The following is a 19,491-nucleotide window of genomic DNA, read 5'->3' as shown; positions in this document are numbered from 1 at the left end:
TTTTCATGGGCCGGATTGCACAATGCCCCTGGCAACCATTGCTTAGCAACTTGAAATCCTTCAGTGTTTTTGTGACTTTGAACACAGTGTAAATCAAGGTTTTTAGCGCATACTGGGATATTCCCTCAGAGGAGCTTGAATCATACTAAATATTCAACCATGCTATGCATGTAAACAATTTGGGTGACTCTCATTAATAACTTAGGGCCATGTTACTGATCATCAAGTAATTAAGCAATAAAGCACACACAGCGATGGTATACCACAAGACTTTGACCAGTTCACGACATATATGAATGAGCAATAGCACATGTGGAGTGAACTGGTCAAAATCGAGTGGTATACCCCTTGCTGAGGTGGTTTATTGCTGTTACTGGTATAATCATAATATTTAATTGAAATTTTGTTGTGAAACGTCAAAAAAGGAATTTTTCTCTAGCAGTGAGTTTGTGCCTGTTCCAACAGTGTTAGATTGCGAATATAGCACGGTTATAAGTCTTGACCAATGTTATAATACTTAATATACAGTGTGAATATTAAAAGCCCATGAACATTTTTAACAATTAAACATACATGTATATTCACATTTTCAAAATATGATCTGGAGCATAAATTTGCATTCATTTAATCTTCTACTGAACTAATTTGAGTCACTGAAATCATTTTTTCAAAGAGTGCTGGACTCAAAAAGTTTCATCACATTGAATGTGCTGAAGACACTGATCCGTGACTCTTTACTGAAGCAAAGCAGGGTGCTTTCACTACGGTGTGTATTGACTATTTGGCAAACTATTTTGTCCCAATTTTAACAAATTTGAGAAGAGTGATCAAGCTGAAGATAACTATGCATTTCATTGGCTACTACCGGTACATTGTTCTGTACATTTTACTTCTACTTGTACGCAGCGAATCCATCTCCATCACACAAAATTCCATCTCCATCACACAAAATTTTCATAAAACATTGGGATTTTCTTTGTTGGTGTTTGATACAAATAACAGCAACAATGCTGACCATTGATGCTATCTGTGGTCTTGGGAGATGGAAAAATAGACCTTGCCAATCATTTTTTTTGTTTTTCTCACCAACTGATAAACACTGATTGTCAGCATGTTGCCTTTTATTCTTTCATCAGCATGCACGTTTTGGATTTTGGTTTTCCTTACTGAAATCTTGTGTAGGAATGTCTTTTACTTTCAGATACTAGAGACAGCCATTTCTACATCAGATTCAAACTGCAGTGAATTTGTAATGTGTGAAAAATCTCATGAACAAATCATCTCATCTAGATTTTGATCACATAAGGCTACATTGATGACAAAATTTGCCATGGTTACATCATAAACTTTGATATTAATTTCGGCCAAGAAACGATTTGATGAAAACATGTCATGAATAATAGAAGGGCCCACTGCCACAATGCAGCTTATTTCATGCACTCATGACTCGCACTCATGACCCAATGATGACACGTTTTGTTGACAAAGATTGAGGGAGTACTCTAAGAGATATGAGAGTGTCATCTTGAAGACAATGCCTTTGCATTGAATACTGGTAAATCACAAGTGTTCTGTTAACTTTTTTATTTTTGTCACATTTGTTAAAATTGTGTACTGGTGTGGTTGATGTTTGGGTAAGTTCGACCCTTTTTGAGAGAAACTGTTCACAGAACAAGCGACCTAGCGGCCGATATAGCTCCGCTGTGTTTATGTAGAGAATAACTATTTTTGACACATGTTGATGAAGAAGGTGGAAAATCTTTGATAGCTCAATGCAGTGGCCAGAGAAAAGTGGCTAAAATAAGCTGCAAAAATACATATTGAAGATTTCATCATACTTTGAATATATCACATTGGATCATCCCTAAGAACATGTCAACCAAAGCTATCTGATGAGTAGATTTGTGAGAATAAAATTTTCTGACCAAAAATGGCAACAATTGTCCCCAAAAATAAAAATTGCAGATTTCATCATAATTTTAAAAGATCAAATTTAGTTCATCTATAGAAACCTGTATACCAAATTTCAAAGCTGTTACACCAGTACTTTTTGAGAAACACATTTTTTGACCAAAAATGGGAAAAATTACCACAAAAATTCAAAATTGCAGATTTCACCATTATTTCAATAAATATCATTTAGTTCATCTATAGAATCATGTATACCAAATTTCAAAGCTATGAGATAAGTAGTTTTGGAAATACACATATTTTGACCAAAAATGGCAAACATTGCCCCAAAATACAAAATTACAGATTTCATCAGAAATTCAATATATATTTCTTAGCTCATCTGTAGAAACCTGTATACCAAATTTCAAAGCTATCAGATCAGTACTTTTTGATAAACACATTTTTTTGACAAAAAATGGAAAAAATTGCCCCGAAAATACAAAATTGCAGATTTCATCATAATTTCAATAAATATCATTTAGTTCATCTGTAGGAACCTGTATACCAAATTTCAAAGCTATCAGATGAGTAGTTTTGGAAATACACATTTTTTGACCAAAAATGGCAAAAATTGCCCCAAAAATACAAAATTACATCAGAAATTCAATATATATTACTTAGTTCATCTATAGAAACCTGTATACCAAATTTCAAAACAATCAGACCAGTACTTTTTGAGAAATACATTTTTTGACCAAAAATGGCAAAAATTGCCTAAAAAATGCAAATTTACATATTTCTGCACAATTTGAACAAATCTGATATAGATCATCCCTAGGGACATATGTACCAAATATCAAAGCTATCTGATTGGTAGTTTTAAAGAAGAAGATTTTTAAAGATTTTTTTACCAAAAATGACAAAAATTGCCTGAAAAATACAAATATGTAAATTTCACCATGATTTGAACAAATCTGACTGCAGTCACCCTAAGTAAACTGCATATCGAATTTCAAAGCAATCGGACACGCGGTTTGAGAGGAGAAGATTTTTTCACCAAAAACACCAAAAAATGCCCAAAAAATACAAATATGCAAATTTCACCACGATTTGAACAAACTTAAGTGAGGTCACCCTAGGTGAACTGCATATCAAATTTCAAAGCAATCAGACTTGCGGTTTCAGAGAAGAAGGCAATTGTTGACAGACGACGGACGACGACGGACGACGACGACGGAGAATCAGCCTATTTGATAAGCTCCGCGTCGCTGACAGCGGAGCTAATAAAACTTGATCTGCAGGAGCATAATTCTGATTTGCATCAGAACATGCCTGCCTTATAAATTTTGGAAAATTTATAAATTTCTGTTACAGTATCAATGCAACCATACTGTATCTCATACAAAATGTGACACAACTTAGAGAATTACCAGACTAGCACAACTTTATTGACATTGGCAGTACATTCAATTTCTTGAAAAACGAAAAAAAAAAAAAAGGACAAGTTTAAAACACAACACATTCATGCTGTTGGAGTGCAAGATGAGTTGGAGAGAAAAAAATTTTCTCATGCTTGTTTAAAACACGTCATGAGTCAAAATGATAATGTGAAAGTTGTTGACATAAAATAACACTATTGTAGAAGGACAAATATTGACTATATATGATCCACTCTGGTAAAATGTCAAATATTGTGAAAGTATTTTGAAAAAGAAGAAAATCTTCATGTATGAATCTTGTACAAGTCTTCAATTACATTGGAGATTGTGAATGTGTGTATATACGATTTTACTGGTACAATATAATTTTTGTGATTTTCGATTTTATGCATTTTCCATGGCAAACATTTATTGACATTAAAAAAATATGTATCCAACAATCATACACAACTACTTGTAAAAAATTATTGAACATTCTAAACTGTGGAAATTTCAATTTTTCTAATTATCACTCTCCGTTGATGTACTTAGTCATTCAAATCTTTTAGTCTTCTTTTAATATTCTTTCTCTCACTTGGCAAGTTTTTCCCAATGATTACAGCAGTGTGAAGAATTCTTTTCAAGATGGTGACCTGTGTACACCCTGTCTTAGTCTGTCAATAAAACACAGTTATTTTGAGGGGCAATACAGGATAATATTGGACCAAAAAAACATTAAAATGTAAATCCAATTCCCTTTCCACTCTGGTGTTGAAACGGGTACCTTCCCCTTAAGTATTTTCCCCAGAACATTTGAAGTTAAATTTCCTTACAATCAACAATAGAAAATGCCTTTACTGGGAATACATTCTTTGAAAACAAGAAATTTTCAATGACATAGAGAGATCTGTCTCTACCCTAAAAAATAAAAGTTCTGCTAGATCTAAAGATTACATGAAAATTCTAAGAATGACTACTGTGCACATTTCATGTGATTTCCCAATGCACTTGCTTGAATGATCAAACTCACAGTCTTCTTGTCAGGTTTTCACCAGCACTTTTTGACCTGTTCACCCTAATTCAAAGTAAACAGGTCCACACTCACCATTGATTACAATGGGTTTGGGCCAAACCATTGGTGGTGTGAGGGATAATGTCCCTTTTAGTTCATCATTTTTTGTGACAAATCTTGCTGTCAGGCACAAGAGTAGTTATTTTTGTCATTGTGTCACTCTTGGAGAATAGCCACCTCACGCCTCATCTAGGACCTCCATATCACTGCCCAATGTGATACTGATTCCACTTGCAATGCTGTCATTGTCAGAATCTGTCAATGAAAAAGACCACAATTTTGATACATATAATATTAATGACACTAGAATAATAATGTAAGTCTGTAAGCTAATAAAGTACAAGTTTTCTGCACTTTACATCTATCATCAAATTCTTCGTTGTCACGATTACACTTAAATCGGTGTGCGTGATACAATAACATTGCTGTGGTCAGAGTATAGCCTATATAACCTAAAACACAAACTAGAAAACTGTTGGTCTTGTCCAGTGATGATGTGATGTCACATTTTAGACAGTCACCAAAAATAGTAGACACAGTTTGGGTATCTGAACTCCTGAGAATTCCCATGCAAAGATTACAACCTAAAGTCCAACAGAATATTTGCATATTGTGTGAAGGGAATATGGATTCCTGAAATCTGTATACTGGGCGTACGTCTTCTATGCTAACATACTGTCTGTTGGTTGGGAAGTCTATGTTGATTGTCTATAATCAACAGAGAACGTATTTCAAAAGAGAAATTACTGAAAGTTTTAATCATGCAGAAAAAACAAAGGTCTGCCTAAAACTGTACCCATTTTCCTGCCAGACACTCCTCCCCATCTGCCAAGTCAGTAAATAGCAGTACGTGTTAAGCCAAAACTATATCGTATATGGCTTGGTTTATTATAGCAGCTGTTGTCCGTAAAAATCATGTTTACAGTATTCATGTTTTAAGGGGCCTTTAAATGTTCAATATCTTGTTAACATGTGCCATATGGGACATATTGTGCTTCACTAGTTTTAACCAACTTGACCCGATGGTGAAATATGAACTTGGCAGGATAAGGGATACATAAAGGTCTTAATTGTACGACCTTTCCTTTGCTTTATTTGCAAGCAAGAAACTGTAGCTTTAATGTAAATGTAATGTATGAGCTGTTAGTACACTAATATAATTGTAAAAATCTAAAATGGTTAGGCTACTAGATAAGAATCAGCCCCTCTAAGCACTTCCAATCAACAATTCAATCTCTGTAGTGGGACTTTCTTTCTAGTTTTAAAGAAATTTTTGCATCAATTCTTCATCAACAAATAATTTACAACACAAACAATAAAGCATTGATACACATTCTATTTACAACACCTCTATGTCTTGTAGTGTTTTCACAGAGAGTGGCAAAAACTATCTTTGTGAACTTTTTTATTTTGATTTGTAGTCTGACAAATGTCATGTAAACAGAGGCATTGAATGATCATTGATCAGTTTCAAAATATCCGCGCTTCTATGGCAACAGTGGATGTGTTTGATCATTGTTAGAATTCTACGATTGAAGGGCTTGTTTCTTTCCTGTAAACCTTAAACTTGATTACTAATTTGTGTAACAGTATGACTTGATAAAATTACAACAATGTTAGTTTCAATAAAAGAGAATGGGAAAAAAATACAAAACACAACATCAAAATTACAGTAGTGGGACTTTCTTTCTAGTTTTAAAGAAATTTTTGCATCAATTCTTCATCAACAAATAATTTACAACACAAACAATAAAGCATTGATACACATTCTATTTACAACACCTCTATGTCTTGTAGTGTTTTCACAGAGAGTGGCAAAAACTATCTTTGTGAACTTTTTTATTTTGATTTGTAGTCTGACAAATGTCATGTAAACAGAGGCATTGAATGATCATTGATCAGTTTCAAAATATCCGCGCTTCTATGGCAACAGTGGATGTGTTTGATCATTGTTAGAATTCTACGATTGAAGGGCTTGTTTCTTTCCTGTAAACCTTAAACTTGATTACTAATTTGTGTAACAGTATGACTTGATAAAATTACAACAATGTTAGTTTCAATAAAAGAGAATGGGAAAAAAATACAAAACACAACATCAAAATTACAGAAAGCAACTCTGAATCTGTTTTTTTTTTCTAAATAATAACAAAATAAAACCAAACTTAAATTGACCTTAGATGACATTCTGCAACTACTGTTTCACTGTCATATGGAGGGTTTCTTATACACTTTCCCTGTGATCTTTTTGTTCACCTTTTGATCTGATCAAGGGAGAGATTGCTGATTATTAGATGGTGTTCATAATGCCAGCAGTAAAGTTAATTGGTGGAAATTACTGCCGTTGGGAAAACACCTCAACTCCATTGGGCCATTCTGTGTGTGTGTGTGTGTGTGCAATGCTTTCATTAATGGCATTACAGGGCAACATGAATCATAATTATGAATCATATATATTTGGTGTTTTTTTTGAGATATTTCAAAATAGTGATGAAAGCATGTTACAATTGAGAAGAGATGATTCAACAGAAATGTACACACTAATGGACACAATGGCTCAATAAACATGATAAACATTTACATGCATATTTTGTATCAGCAGTTTTAAGACAGTCAAAAAAGAGATGAAACCGGCATCAGATCATACAACACAAGTAACAGTACTCACCTCCAAAGATACCATCATCATCTTTTTGAGCACCACTGCTATTTTTGCCATCTTTTCCGTCAGATTTGTTACTGAAGAATATTCCGTACAGGTCTTTGGCAGTAGATGATGCAAATGACTGACCGGGACCGGCACGGCTGCCTTCCTTAGAAACAGGAGGTGGTGGCTTTGGTTTTGGGAGAGTAGATTTGACAGGGGAAATGCTCTCAACACCTGGGATATCAACCATTTCAGATGAGGTTGCTGTTACATTTGCAGCTTTACCGGCGACCATTGGTATTGTTTGAAGTGATGTTTTCAAGGCAGGCCTAGCCACACTTCCTGGTACATTCTTTGTAGCTGTGTTTTGCTCTGATTTCTTGCCTGTTTCATCAGTTTTCTTGACCGATGCATCAGAAGTGAAACCAGAAAAGGCTTTTGCTATGTCTTCTTTGCTTGGTCCCTCTGACACTACAGGGACAGTCTTGCCTTTCTGTCCCGTGCTGATTTCAAGGAATGTTTTCAACGGCGCTGGTTTCTCTCCCGGTCTCTTCCTGAGAGGAAAGGGATCCTTTTGGTTTGAAGTTGACTGGGAGAATGGAACCCAGGGTGAAGCATGAGGAATTGGAGTTTTCCCACTCAGCTTAATGGTAATCCCGGATTTCTCAGTTTTTAAAGCTGAGGCTGAGCTTGCTGAAGTTCCATGGACTTGACTCTCACTAGTTGATGACATGGAAGCTGTTGATCCACCCCATTTGAATACTCCAAATCCAGGGGCGCTGTCTGGAGTGGTGGATTTTCTTTCTCCCAACAATGTCAGTTTTATTCCTGGTTTTTCACTGCCACTCTTGGTGCTGCCTGTATCTTGTGGTTTTGTGGACACACTTGCGCCATCTGCATCTAACTCTTGAACGTTCTGTTTCATTTCTGATTCGATCAGTTTAGCTTTCTTTTCATCAAGCTCTTTTTTCCGCAGCTCCATCTTCTTCTTTTTCTCTGCCTCCATCACTTCTTCTTCTTGACGCCGACGTTTCCTCTCTGCTGAGTACATCAATGCTGCAGAGGCGGCTCTGTCCAGTGATTTATGCTTTTCGTAAAAAGGGTTATCCTCGAGAAATTTCTTAAAGACAAAAAAATCAAGATTAGTAACACAGTACTAGTATTATAAATGAATAAGGCATCTCGAATAAGGTGGGCTGCTTTAACAGATGCAGATTCATTAATCTGAATAAATACCCATAAAATCATGGCCACAAATTATGTATGAAAAAAAACAACATTTTTCTTGAGCAGTTACAGATCACACTAGCAAGTAACAAGATTTGATTTGGTTGAAAAGTACATGAGTGCCAAATTTTACATAAATTTGAAAACAGACTCCATCTTCAAGAAGTTTCATTTGATTTCATGTCATGTTCTGTGCCTAGCAATATTCTAAATATGGCAGTTACCTTTGAATTATCAAAATTGTGCGTACTTTAAGAGGATGTTTTGAAATTGAATTTCTCAGGTCTCAAGCACTAGATCAGAAGGGGAAGGGGAATGAACTTGTAAAAGCAAGTAAAAGGCACAGAGTAAAGTTTTCAATTGTATTTGTCAACCCCAATGAAAAGTGTGTCAAAATTTTGTACAAGTTGGACACAAAGACAAGTGCTGGCAACTGTCCGAGGGCAAGTGGATGGATGGTTAAGGTAATCTACTAATACAAAGAAAACTTATCCATGGGAAAGGAACAATGTCAACTTCATTCCCAAGTGAGAGAATGGCAATGATGTTATTCCATGGAATAGATCAGATCCATTCAACCATCTCCATTCTGTATTGTTATATCACTCGAATGGATCAGTACATTTACTGCACAGTTACGTGGTTTACTCAAACTATCTTACTGAAGAAAGAATTGGAAACCAACATTGGTGAACATTTCACATTAATAATTGGTAAACTGGGGAGCCATTAGGGTAAAGGATAATAGGGTTTATAGCTACAGGTCCCCCTAGGAAAACCTGTCAATTGATATCCAATTGTTTTTGGTTTTACTCATACCTGTGTTATAGTTTGTAAACTTAATTTAGATTACATAACTTTGACCTGCTTGGACCACAAGCTTAGAATGTCTCCCTTCTCTGTTACTACTACCCTGTAATAAATTTTTTATCAGATTTCATGCATTTTGATCATTCATAAGCAAACATCAGCCCCAGTAAAAATTATCCATGAGAAGATATAAAGAGGCAACTGTTATAAAAATAAATCAAAATTTGAATCAAAATTTGTAGCGATGGTTCCTTGTGAAATTTTCGTCAAATAGTAAAATGGGTGTGAAATCATGTTTGGCTTCAGTTATATCGATAATCTGGAACTTTTGGTGTTGTCACCATTTTAAAGTTTTAATAAAAAAAAGAAATGTACCATACAGGTAACCTTAGGAAGCATATGATTTGAAAAATCCAACAGTACTTTACCTGATAGCTCTTGTTATGTTTTTCAGTTTTAAGATGTGCGATAGCATCTTCTTTGTCACCCATGAACGCCGAGCACAAAGAACAATACAGCGAATGCACAGGCATAACAAATTCTGATCCTGAAATAGAGGACATGATACCATTTTCACATCTACTTTACAATTGTGATTTTTTAAATAAATGTACTAACTAGGGCACAGTGCTTTAATGTGGATTGTTTGAATATGCAAATGAACTTGCAATGAAGAAAGTTCATTGGCTGTAAATTATGCACTATACGGCACTTGAAGTTTAAAGATTCAAAACAGCAGGACACAATCATAATATTATCAATGTGACATGCTACACGGAAGAATGATCTGTGCTCTTCTTTGAGAATTTTTTCAAATCATCTTTAATTATGCTGCTGAGCTTTTATGCATTTGTGGATGACCTATTATGAAAAAAAAAACATTTTTGCTGATATCTATAGCTGCCACCATCAAACATTCTTGTGCATCATGCGTTTTATCTTCACTTGTATCTCGTCTGTAAATGAATGATCAATTTGAAACAACTTTCAGAGTAATGAAAAACAAAGCCATGTTGTGAGCCTGTTTACGTCTTGTATCTTAGCTGTGTCACCTGTATGAAATTAGAAAAACTAAGTGACTGTTTCACTCATGACTGTGTAAATTACACTTAAAAGATAAAAATACATTGGTATAAAGCAGATGATATGGCTGTATGAAACTGTAATGTGGACTTTCTACTGTCATCTGACCTTTGTACATTGAAACAAAATGTATTTACCTTTTCACCATTTCAATTTTACATCAATATTATAATCTTAAAAGATATCATGCTTTGGATGGTCCATATATTATGAAAATAATTGTGAAAAGATTAAGATTTTCCTTATCACTGCTAAAATCAGCAAATCTCAGTCCTGCATTCATCACAACTCTAAAACCATCATCTTACCTTTCAAGGCTGTTGCTAATCTCCTACCCAGGACTTCCTGTTTTACCGGAGGATTCACAGCTTTCCATGGTTTATCCGTTAGATCCATCCTCTACGGAAAGGTATAGCACATGTAGACATTTCCATAAAAACACATAAGATCTGAAAGTTTTGATACCTTGAACAACAAAGGTGACTATATGCACTTCTAAAACTCGCACCATCCACGGAAAGTACTGATCCTTCTTGGTAATTTCTACATCAGTGGTACATGTACAGGTGTTTGAAGTACAAAAGGACAAAAAGTCTCTGACTTGAGATTCAAACACTTAAATTTATACTATTTGTAGTTCTATACAGTGTGTTTTGGCACATATGGAACACAGCCGACAGTGTATTAAGGTCGTCATGACCATTTTGTTTGGATAGGTTATATATCCCTTGACAGATTTCTGAGCATCTTAGGAAAATAAGTGAGAAGTTTTCTTCTAGTGTAGAGCATATTTGCAAATGTGAGTGCCTTTGTGAATATATACACACTGGGGCTGCAAACACAGGACCACAACTAGGCCAAAATAATGTATACCAAATAGCAACTACATTTCACGGCACAGACAGACTCATGCATACGGTATATCAAAGGGAAACTTCCAGTAAGCACAAGATGGGTATGCTGGTCTGCATAGGCCTGGTTGCAAAGCCACATGGAAGTAGCTCAACAAGGAAAAGTGGGTTACAATTGACTCGAACAGCTTCAGCAGTACTGTAGCGTGTAGGTATATGTGCTCTTATTTACACCCTCAACAATGTCAATATCTGTGACTGAAAGTATTGAGTTACCAACATGTTTGTGATACTGCAAAAGACATCACTGAGCTACTTACGAACATTTGCATCAAGTTTTTGGTTGTGTGTATGTATGTCTTGTTTTGGCTTTAACAATATGACCAATTGCATTAAGGGTTTTGTGTATTCCTGAAACATGAAACTATTCTTTTCTGAGACACCTCTCATATTTTGATGTGAATATATCAGACATAAATCAACATACCATGCAGGTACAATTGTACAGGTTACGCTATGAATATCTGAACTTTACTTGAAATTGGGAGAATCTATGCAGTGTTCAGCATTATTTTTGACAAGAAAAGTGAATTCAAGGGTCTTGTTAACTGCATTGATAGACTTCACAATGTTTCTGCAAAATATATCAAGTGCCATTCACTTATTTTGTGTGCCCAGTGAAATAGCACATTGTCTTGTTCAAGTAGTATTGGTAGTATTGGGCCTTACAGTCGGTCACTAGATTTTGCTCACACTTGGATGGGAGAAAATCTCAGCAAGAATTGCATAACATGCTACGCGTATCAATGAAATATTTGAGAGTTCAAACATTTCATGGTTTATGAGACAATTTTGTGACTATACTTTACAAGAGGTTTATGAGAAATGAATTCTCATGTTATATATACCTTAATGTGACTTTTGGTGAGCAGATGGTCAATCCATGAGTCTAACTGGTCAAAAATGAGGTTGCACGTTCGACACCAATGATCGCCTTGATCTACGTACGTAAACTGAAATTTTGGTAACTTCGACAGATCTTTTTCAGGTTCTACCTTGACAGTTTTCACTTGTTGCTGTACTAATGTAGTATCCTCTTTTGTGTCAGCCTTGTTGCTACTGGTAACCTACAAAAGAAGTTGATTTGTTCTTTACAGTTTATGACAGAGAAAACTGACAAAATATACATATTTGTAATTCATAACAACATAGTTCTAAGTTATTCAAATTTACAAAATCATATTTGCATAATGAAATAAATTGAAAACAATTCACCATTATATCACCTAAGATGAACAAACTTATAAAAACAAACTGATAGGTTTACTTACCTTCTTTACATCAGCTGTTTTAGACTTCTCTTTACCTGAACTTTCTTCTTCCTGTTTAATTTTTGGCGGTGGAGGTTCTCTGCCATCCAGTGCGGCATCAGTCTTCTCTGTTTCTTCCTGGACTTCTGACACTTTCCGTCTCAGCATAGAGATCTGCTTCCCAATCTCATCTTGAAGTTTACTATTTTCAAGAAGTAGCGGATCTTTATGCCCATCTTTTTGTCTCTGTTTCTTTCTCATCAGCTCTCCTTGCTGTTTTCGAAGTTTTTCGAGCTCCTTTTCCAGATATTCCATCCTTCCCATATAAACTTGTTTGTTTTTCTGTAACTCTTGAAGCCTGTTCAGTTGTCTTTCCCTTTCTAATTCAGCCTGTTTCTTCTTTTCCATGGCTTGCAGTTGCTTCTTTTTCTCCTCTTCTCTTCTCTTCTCATATTCTTTCCGGAAGGCCAGCTCTTCTTGTTCTTTCTTTTTCCTTAATTCCTCCTCCCTATGTTTTTGTTCCTGAAGTGCCTGGACTTCTCTCTTTGGAGGAAGAACGGTTCGCTTTGATTGGCTGGTAGAGGGCGCTCCTCTGTCCAATTTGAGATCCTTCTGGATTGGTATTGAGACAAGATTGGAGCCCCTCACTGTAGGTTCCACTGTAACCTGTGATTCCTTGAAAGCTGCAGCTGGAGGTTCATAGCTTTCCGGCCAGTAGTCTCCCTGGGAATACCCAGTATAAGGTTTCCCTTCAGAATACACATTTCTGTTGTCATAGTGATAGTCATGTGACTGCGTGGTCTGCCCATAGTATGGATGAACATTACCCGCATAGGAGCCTGCCGCACTACTGGTAAAGGTGTTGTCATACCCTGCCCCGTAGGAAGAGGGAGTTTGTTGGTATGGCTGACTGTGAGTGCTTTGAGTCCCAGATGGTATACTTTGAGGTGATGGTCTCTCTGTGGTGGCTGTGCTCTGTTGCATCACAGGTTCTTTGGTCGCAGGTTTCACTGATGTGGCCGGCTTCTGGTCTTGTACCTTGGTTCTTTCTTTGGAAAGAGTTTCCTGCATCTTGTTGGACTTTTCAAAATCAAATCCAATGGCTGACAGGATGTTGACAATCTGCTGATTGGTGAAATCAGTGTTGGGCTCTGAAGGCTGTATTTGTGATTGACTTGGAGTAGGGTCACTTGCTTGTGTTACAGGATCAGATTTTTGAGAAAGGACTGGTTCAGACGGGTCATATTCTCTTGGCCTATCATCTCTGTATCCTTCATCATACAGAGACTCTCTCTTAGGCATCTGACCTCCGTGTCTACTGAACTCGCCTAACCTGGAGTCAAGATCACGTTTAGGTGATAAATATGGCTTGTCATACTGCTCATAAGGTGATCTGTCTCTTACTCTGTCAGCATGTCCTTGGCTGTACCTCTGTTCATTACCAGCCCTGCGCTGGTCTCCATGCAAATCCCTACTCATCTGATAGTCCTCTTCAACACTAACTCTCATTTTTTCACCACTATAATGACTGCTACGCTCTATGGAATCTCTTCTGCTCCTGCTCTCTCTTGGGCTATAGCTACTATGGCCTTCAAAACGATCATGATCTCTGGATGTGTCTGATTTTCTATGAGTTTTAGGTGGCTGTGTTTCTTCAAGCTCATCACCATACAAAAACCGATCTTCATCCTCCACAGTTGCAAACCCAGTTCCTCTGTCATCATAATCATCAGAGAGACCCGGAATCTTCATATCGGAATTCTGACTTAAAAATCCAAACAGCCCAACATCAGATTCTTCCTTCCTGTACACAGAGTCTTCCTTTTGTGAATAGGAAGTCTGTGATCGACTGTCTTCATTGCTGTATAAGCTTCTCTCCCTCTTTCTTGATCTATCATACCCTGGATCATCATCACTGTACCTTGTGTCTTCAAGGCCATCATCATGGTAGGGCACAAGTCTGTTTTCTATACTTTGGGCTCTTTGAACTCCTGGAGGATCAAAGTCATCATGGAGATATCTTGAAACGTACGGACCTCTTTCAAAATCTTCTTGCATTGGTTTTTGAATGCCCATATTCTGCCTGTCAATGCTGGGTGGATCCTTTGAAGAAAAGTACTCCTTATTTCTACTTCTGTCTTCCAGTATATCCCGATCACTCTCTTTCCAAGGCTTTTTTTGCCTTTGTTTTTCCCGACTAGTACCACTGGATCTGCTGCTACTACTACTGCTGTAGCTGCCACTTGAACTATCACTATCAGAGCTCCGTTCACTATCACTTGACGAATACCGACTCCTTTTACGACCTTTGTATTTCTCTCTATCCCAACTTCTGCTGCGGTGTTGTCGTCTCTCCCTGCTCCTGCTGCGATGTTCTCGTCTCTCCCTGCTCCTGCTGCGATGTTCTCGTCTTTCTCGAGAATAACTTCTTTCATGGCGTCTGTATTTTTCCTTCTCACGGCTTCTGTGTCTATCTCTATCTCGACTTCTATCTCTGTCTCGACTTCTATATCTATCACGACTTCTATCTTTATCCCGACTTCTATCTCTATCCCGACTTCTTTCTCGATCTCTGCTTCTATCTTTGTCATATTCCTGATGCTTTTTATCATATTCTTTGCTTTTTTCCTTTCTTTTATTTACACCTTTTCCTTTCTCTCTACTTTCATCTCTGTCTCTATCATTGTCTTTATCCCAGTCTTTTCCTGCATCTGTGTACTTCTTCTTACCACCATCTTTGTATTTCCTTTCAAGTGAGCTCCTCTTGTCTTTCTTGTCCTTGCTTTCATCCCTGGGGTAAATTTGAGACAATAACAGTGTCAATTTAGTCTTGATTGATCCAATCCCACGGTTACGTGTGTAGAATGCCACTTTTGTAAGTATTCTTGGTTTTTTTGCTAAAATGAATTATGAAGTGACACCAGTTGCTTTTAGACAGCCATGGATTTGGATGTCGACAAAGGTAATATTTCATCCATGCAACTTTGTGTTCATTGTCGAAAATCCATATTTACATAAGAAATGAATGCACACAGTTAACACCTATTGAACTCTTGATTAACAAATTCACACATGAAATTTTGACGTGCATTTTTTAATCAGGGTTTTTTACTGCATTGCAATTATCTACACATGCATGTACAGTGGATAGAAAACTTACCTCCCTAACACTTTCACCTGTAACATAACTTACCTCGGTAGTGAATCTCTACCCCTTTGTGGTGAAGAATCTTTGGAATCTCTTGTCTGGGAACTTGACCCTTTTTTTTTGTCAACAGGAGGACCTAACCTTCCCATGGCAGATTCTTTTTCTGGGGTCACCTCCCGGAGAAATTTCTCATTCCCAACTGTTATCCTGATGGATTCATTCTCATCCAATGCAAAGTGAAATGGTGCTGGCGGCTGCCAAGATAAAAAGTAATATTAAAATTGCAGCCACTCTTGCTGTTTCGGCAATTTTACTTTACTGAAGGCTACGCAGTCTCATTTGAGGAAAACAGATTTTGGAGATCACATATTGTAAGCATTGTACTCTGTATGATTTACTCTCTTTTGCCTCAGAATCTCCACAGACTTGCATGAAGTCACAGTCAAAAGAACTCAACTCAGTCATTGTATTGGAAAGCAATGAAGTAATTTTTCGAACCACCTAGGCATTTTTTGAGACGGGTTGGATCAACAAAAGTGTGAACAGACTTATTAAACTGGATAAGGTAGGGCGCAAGTCAATATATTTAGAGATACACACTGTTTGTGGTTTACAAGTACTTTGACAATCCGTGCTAATCCTCTTGTGCCTGAATCTGCATTGTGCATTGTTTGCAGTCATAGACGTCTTGTTCATTGAATGTTTCACCATAGAACATGCTGCATACGGCTATGACAATGAATATTGCCATGTGAAATTTCAATCTGTCATCCGTAGTGACAAATCATAACTGCATCGCATGAGTTCCTGCACCAAGCCTTTATAATATGTATGGTGCTTATTTATTGAACTACTTGGTGATTTTCAGGTGTTTTTTATTTTTCATTGACAGGTGAAGTAGCACCTGAAACATGACAACACGTGTCATTTCTAAGAGATACAGCAATGAGAAAAGCTTGAGAATACTATCCAGATCTACAACGAAGCAAACAAGAAAATTAGCAATGAATAATGTATATAAATGAAAATATAATGAAAATCACAGAAATGTCCAATGGACAAAATTCACCCGAATGGAAAATCTCACTTTTCTGAGTTATGGTCAAAATTTCATTCAGAAGAGTGTGGAAAATTTGACCAAAGACATCCACAAAACTCACCTCCCGCTGTGGTCCAAGTCTCTCATGTACAGGTCGCCTGTCTATGTCAGATAAAGCTTTCTCTGGTGAGGTTGATCTGTCCCTTGCACCAAAGGGAACCCCGGGATTTCTGACATCGCCAGACAGACGGGGTTCTTTATCGTAACTCGACTCTTTATATGATTTAGTATCAATGACTGGATCTGGAAGAAGGGGAGGGCGTCGCTTTTTTGAGACAGGCGCACCATCTGGTTTATAGGAAACAACGATTCCGGACTCTAAGGTGAAAGTCTGTGTTGATGATGGTTTACCTTCAGCACGGTGATCGCCACGATCACGGCTTGATGAACTGTGGGAGCTCTTGTGTTCCTTATCTCTCCCCTTGCCCCTTGTTTCAGGACTTCGCCCGTCCTTATAAAACCGGTCGAGTGGATCGTCGTCTCCGTATTTTTTAGAGGAAGTATTTCCCGTCTCCCTAGTTGTCTCTTGATCGGGTGCTTCATTAGTGGGACTGCGAGGCAATGGCTTCTTTTCCCTCTCGGGTGACCGTGACGGTGAACGTGACGACGGCGGTGTGCGTCTACTTTTATCAGTTTTCTTGTGATGATAGTGTCTCTCTCTGCTGTGACGATCTCGCTCGTCGCCCGAATGTGACCGCGACCGAGATCTATATCTACCTTTGTCACCAGGGCCACCCCCTCGACCACGAAATGGCCGACCTCGAGCTCGAAATCCTCTAACTCGGCCACGCGACCGATCGCCTCGTCCTCTCCCACGAAATATAAATCCACCACGATCACCCCTACCCCGCGCCCGACCTCTTATAAAGCCTCCTCGATCACCTCTACCCCTACCCCGATACTCCCCTCTCCCTCTATATTTCCCTCTCCCAGTTTCTGGCTTATCTGACATATCTGTAACAAAGTGGACGACTTTTTACCGCTAGATTCCGCGTTTTGTAGACTTCGGCATGCTCGCTGAAAAAGCAAGATGGCTGAATGTCACTTTGCATCTCTCAGAATGAAAGGACCAGTTGTCGTAAAGCGTATACCACCATTTTTACTTAAATGTTAAATAAAGAAAAGTTTCAATCATTTAAGAGTCTCACTGTAAGTTTTTTCTACTTGTGTGGTCATACTTTTGTATTTTTTTTGCAACAGTCACGGAATAGAACGTGTTTCAATTATAATTTGCGACATATACATGTCGTTAAAGAGTATATTCGAACAACTTGTCATCGCTCTCTCTCTTGTAAGTGATACAGGCATCGGAATCAGATTTAGTGTTAGTCCGAACTTGCATGCCTGGCACTTGCTGCGGATCCGTAGCCCTACCATGCCACTCCCTTTGCTGGTTACGTTGCGGATAACCAGCAAAGGGATTTAGGGATACGGATCCGCAGCAAGCCTGGCACATGGGTGGTGTTTGTCTGCCAGTGTCTGGCTTGTCTGTTAGTTGAGGGAGGTCCTGATCCGAATAGAGACAGCTATATAGAGATAGACAATAATATCTTGGGATAGATTTTTCGGATTTAAGACATGTGTATTTAACGTTTAAAGTTTTTAAAATTACCTATTTTCGAGCAATACAGACTTCTGCACCGGTGCGTTTGCTTCCGTGAATTTTTTGTGTGAGAAGCAAAGCTAAAAAAATAAAGCATATGCACTTGTTCGCATGTTGCCAATTTACATGATTTTGAAAGTTTTTAAACAAAGCTGAAAAACTAGACAAGTTGATTGATTGATTGATTGATTGATTGATTGATTGATCCATGGAGGTAGCAGAGACCTCCATGATTGATCGATCTTCTACAACTATGACAGAAGTAAGGTTGACAGCAAGGGATTTGCAAAGAATGCTGTAAATCAATCGATCGAATGATCGATCATCAATCAATCAATCAATTACTTTACTATTCAACAACACACCAAGGAAGTGCGGTATGGCAAAAATGACAAAGCTTTACATTTGCAAAGTTGTAAAAACTGCTGTTGGGGAGGTAGTAGGCTAAAGTTTTCATCATAGAAATATATTTCACAAAAGGTAGTTTCTCCTTCTCAGTATAGATGCAGACGGTTTTCTCTCGACTGCAAAATTGCGCAAATTGCAAATTTCGAGCCATTTTCTGTTCCCCAAAAATTACTGACAGCGCGAAAATCCCGCACAAATCACAGCCAGCAAATACGCCCATATGATGGTGACCAAATTGCATCGTGTAGTGACTTGTGAAGTTGCTGTAGTCTCCGCCCCTATAATGTCAAGTCTGCCCTCTTGATGAATTGGGCAAAAATTGCCCCCTCAGTGAACATGCAGAGAAAACACTGAAGATGTGAATGAACTCCCCTTTTTATTCAAAACATCGCAACTAGATAGAGTCGAACAAATTTTGCTGAAGAAAGAATGTCTCAGTGAGTGTGCAATTCATCCTAAACTACTGTAAAACTATCGTCCATACTTCGGCCAAGACCAAGCTGTTTTGATGGTCGATCCCTAAAGGAAGGCTCACTGAAATGAGAATTCTTTAACAAATCACACCATGATTAGACAAAACTATTTCAAGGTTTGGGTTTGATTATTATTGTTCTCCTACAAGGCAATAAAATGAATGAATGAATGAATGAATAAATAAATATATAAATATTGAGGATTTGCATTTACATTCCATTAGGAAATAGGGTAGGTTGGTCAACCAGGAACTTTTATTTCATTTTTTATTTGGATATGACCACTTAAAAACAGCAAAATTTCTCAAAGGCATTGCTTTTTTAAATGACAAGAAAAAATGTAGGGTTTTTAATGGGACACTGGGCTAGGTTACCCGAAAAACACATTTTTGGCATATCCACGATGAAAGATGATGGGGGGGGGGGGGGGGGGGAGGGCGAGAAAGCTGTCC

General features: G+C 37.6%; 1 protein-coding gene across 1 annotated transcript; it reads right to left on the bottom strand.

Moving 5' to 3' along the window:
- Positions 1-3,319: 3,319 nt before the first annotated feature.
- Positions 3,320-17,618, bottom strand: LOC139143294 (zinc finger protein 318-like). The gene is made up of 8 exons (XM_070713520.1): positions 16,617-17,618; positions 15,502-15,710; positions 12,330-15,099; positions 11,907-12,125; positions 10,456-10,546; positions 9,493-9,611; positions 7,049-8,147; positions 3,320-4,638 (listed from the first exon to the last, which is right to left on the bottom strand). Exons 1-8 carry the CDS (start codon positions 17,505-17,507, stop codon positions 4,562-4,564), a joined length of 5,475 nt encoding a protein of 1,824 aa, XP_070569621.1. The 5' UTR covers positions 17,508-17,618; the 3' UTR covers positions 3,320-4,561.
- Positions 17,619-19,491: the final 1,873 nt, after the last annotated feature.

The sequence above is a fragment of the Ptychodera flava genome, chromosome 11, assembly GCF_041260155.1.
Source record: "Ptychodera flava strain L36383 chromosome 11, AS_Pfla_20210202, whole genome shotgun sequence".
In the NCBI taxonomy this organism is placed as follows: domain Eukaryota; kingdom Metazoa; phylum Hemichordata; class Enteropneusta; family Ptychoderidae; genus Ptychodera; species Ptychodera flava.
Note: the sequence above shows the minus strand (reverse complement) of the source record. Positions and strands in the feature narration are given on the sequence as shown.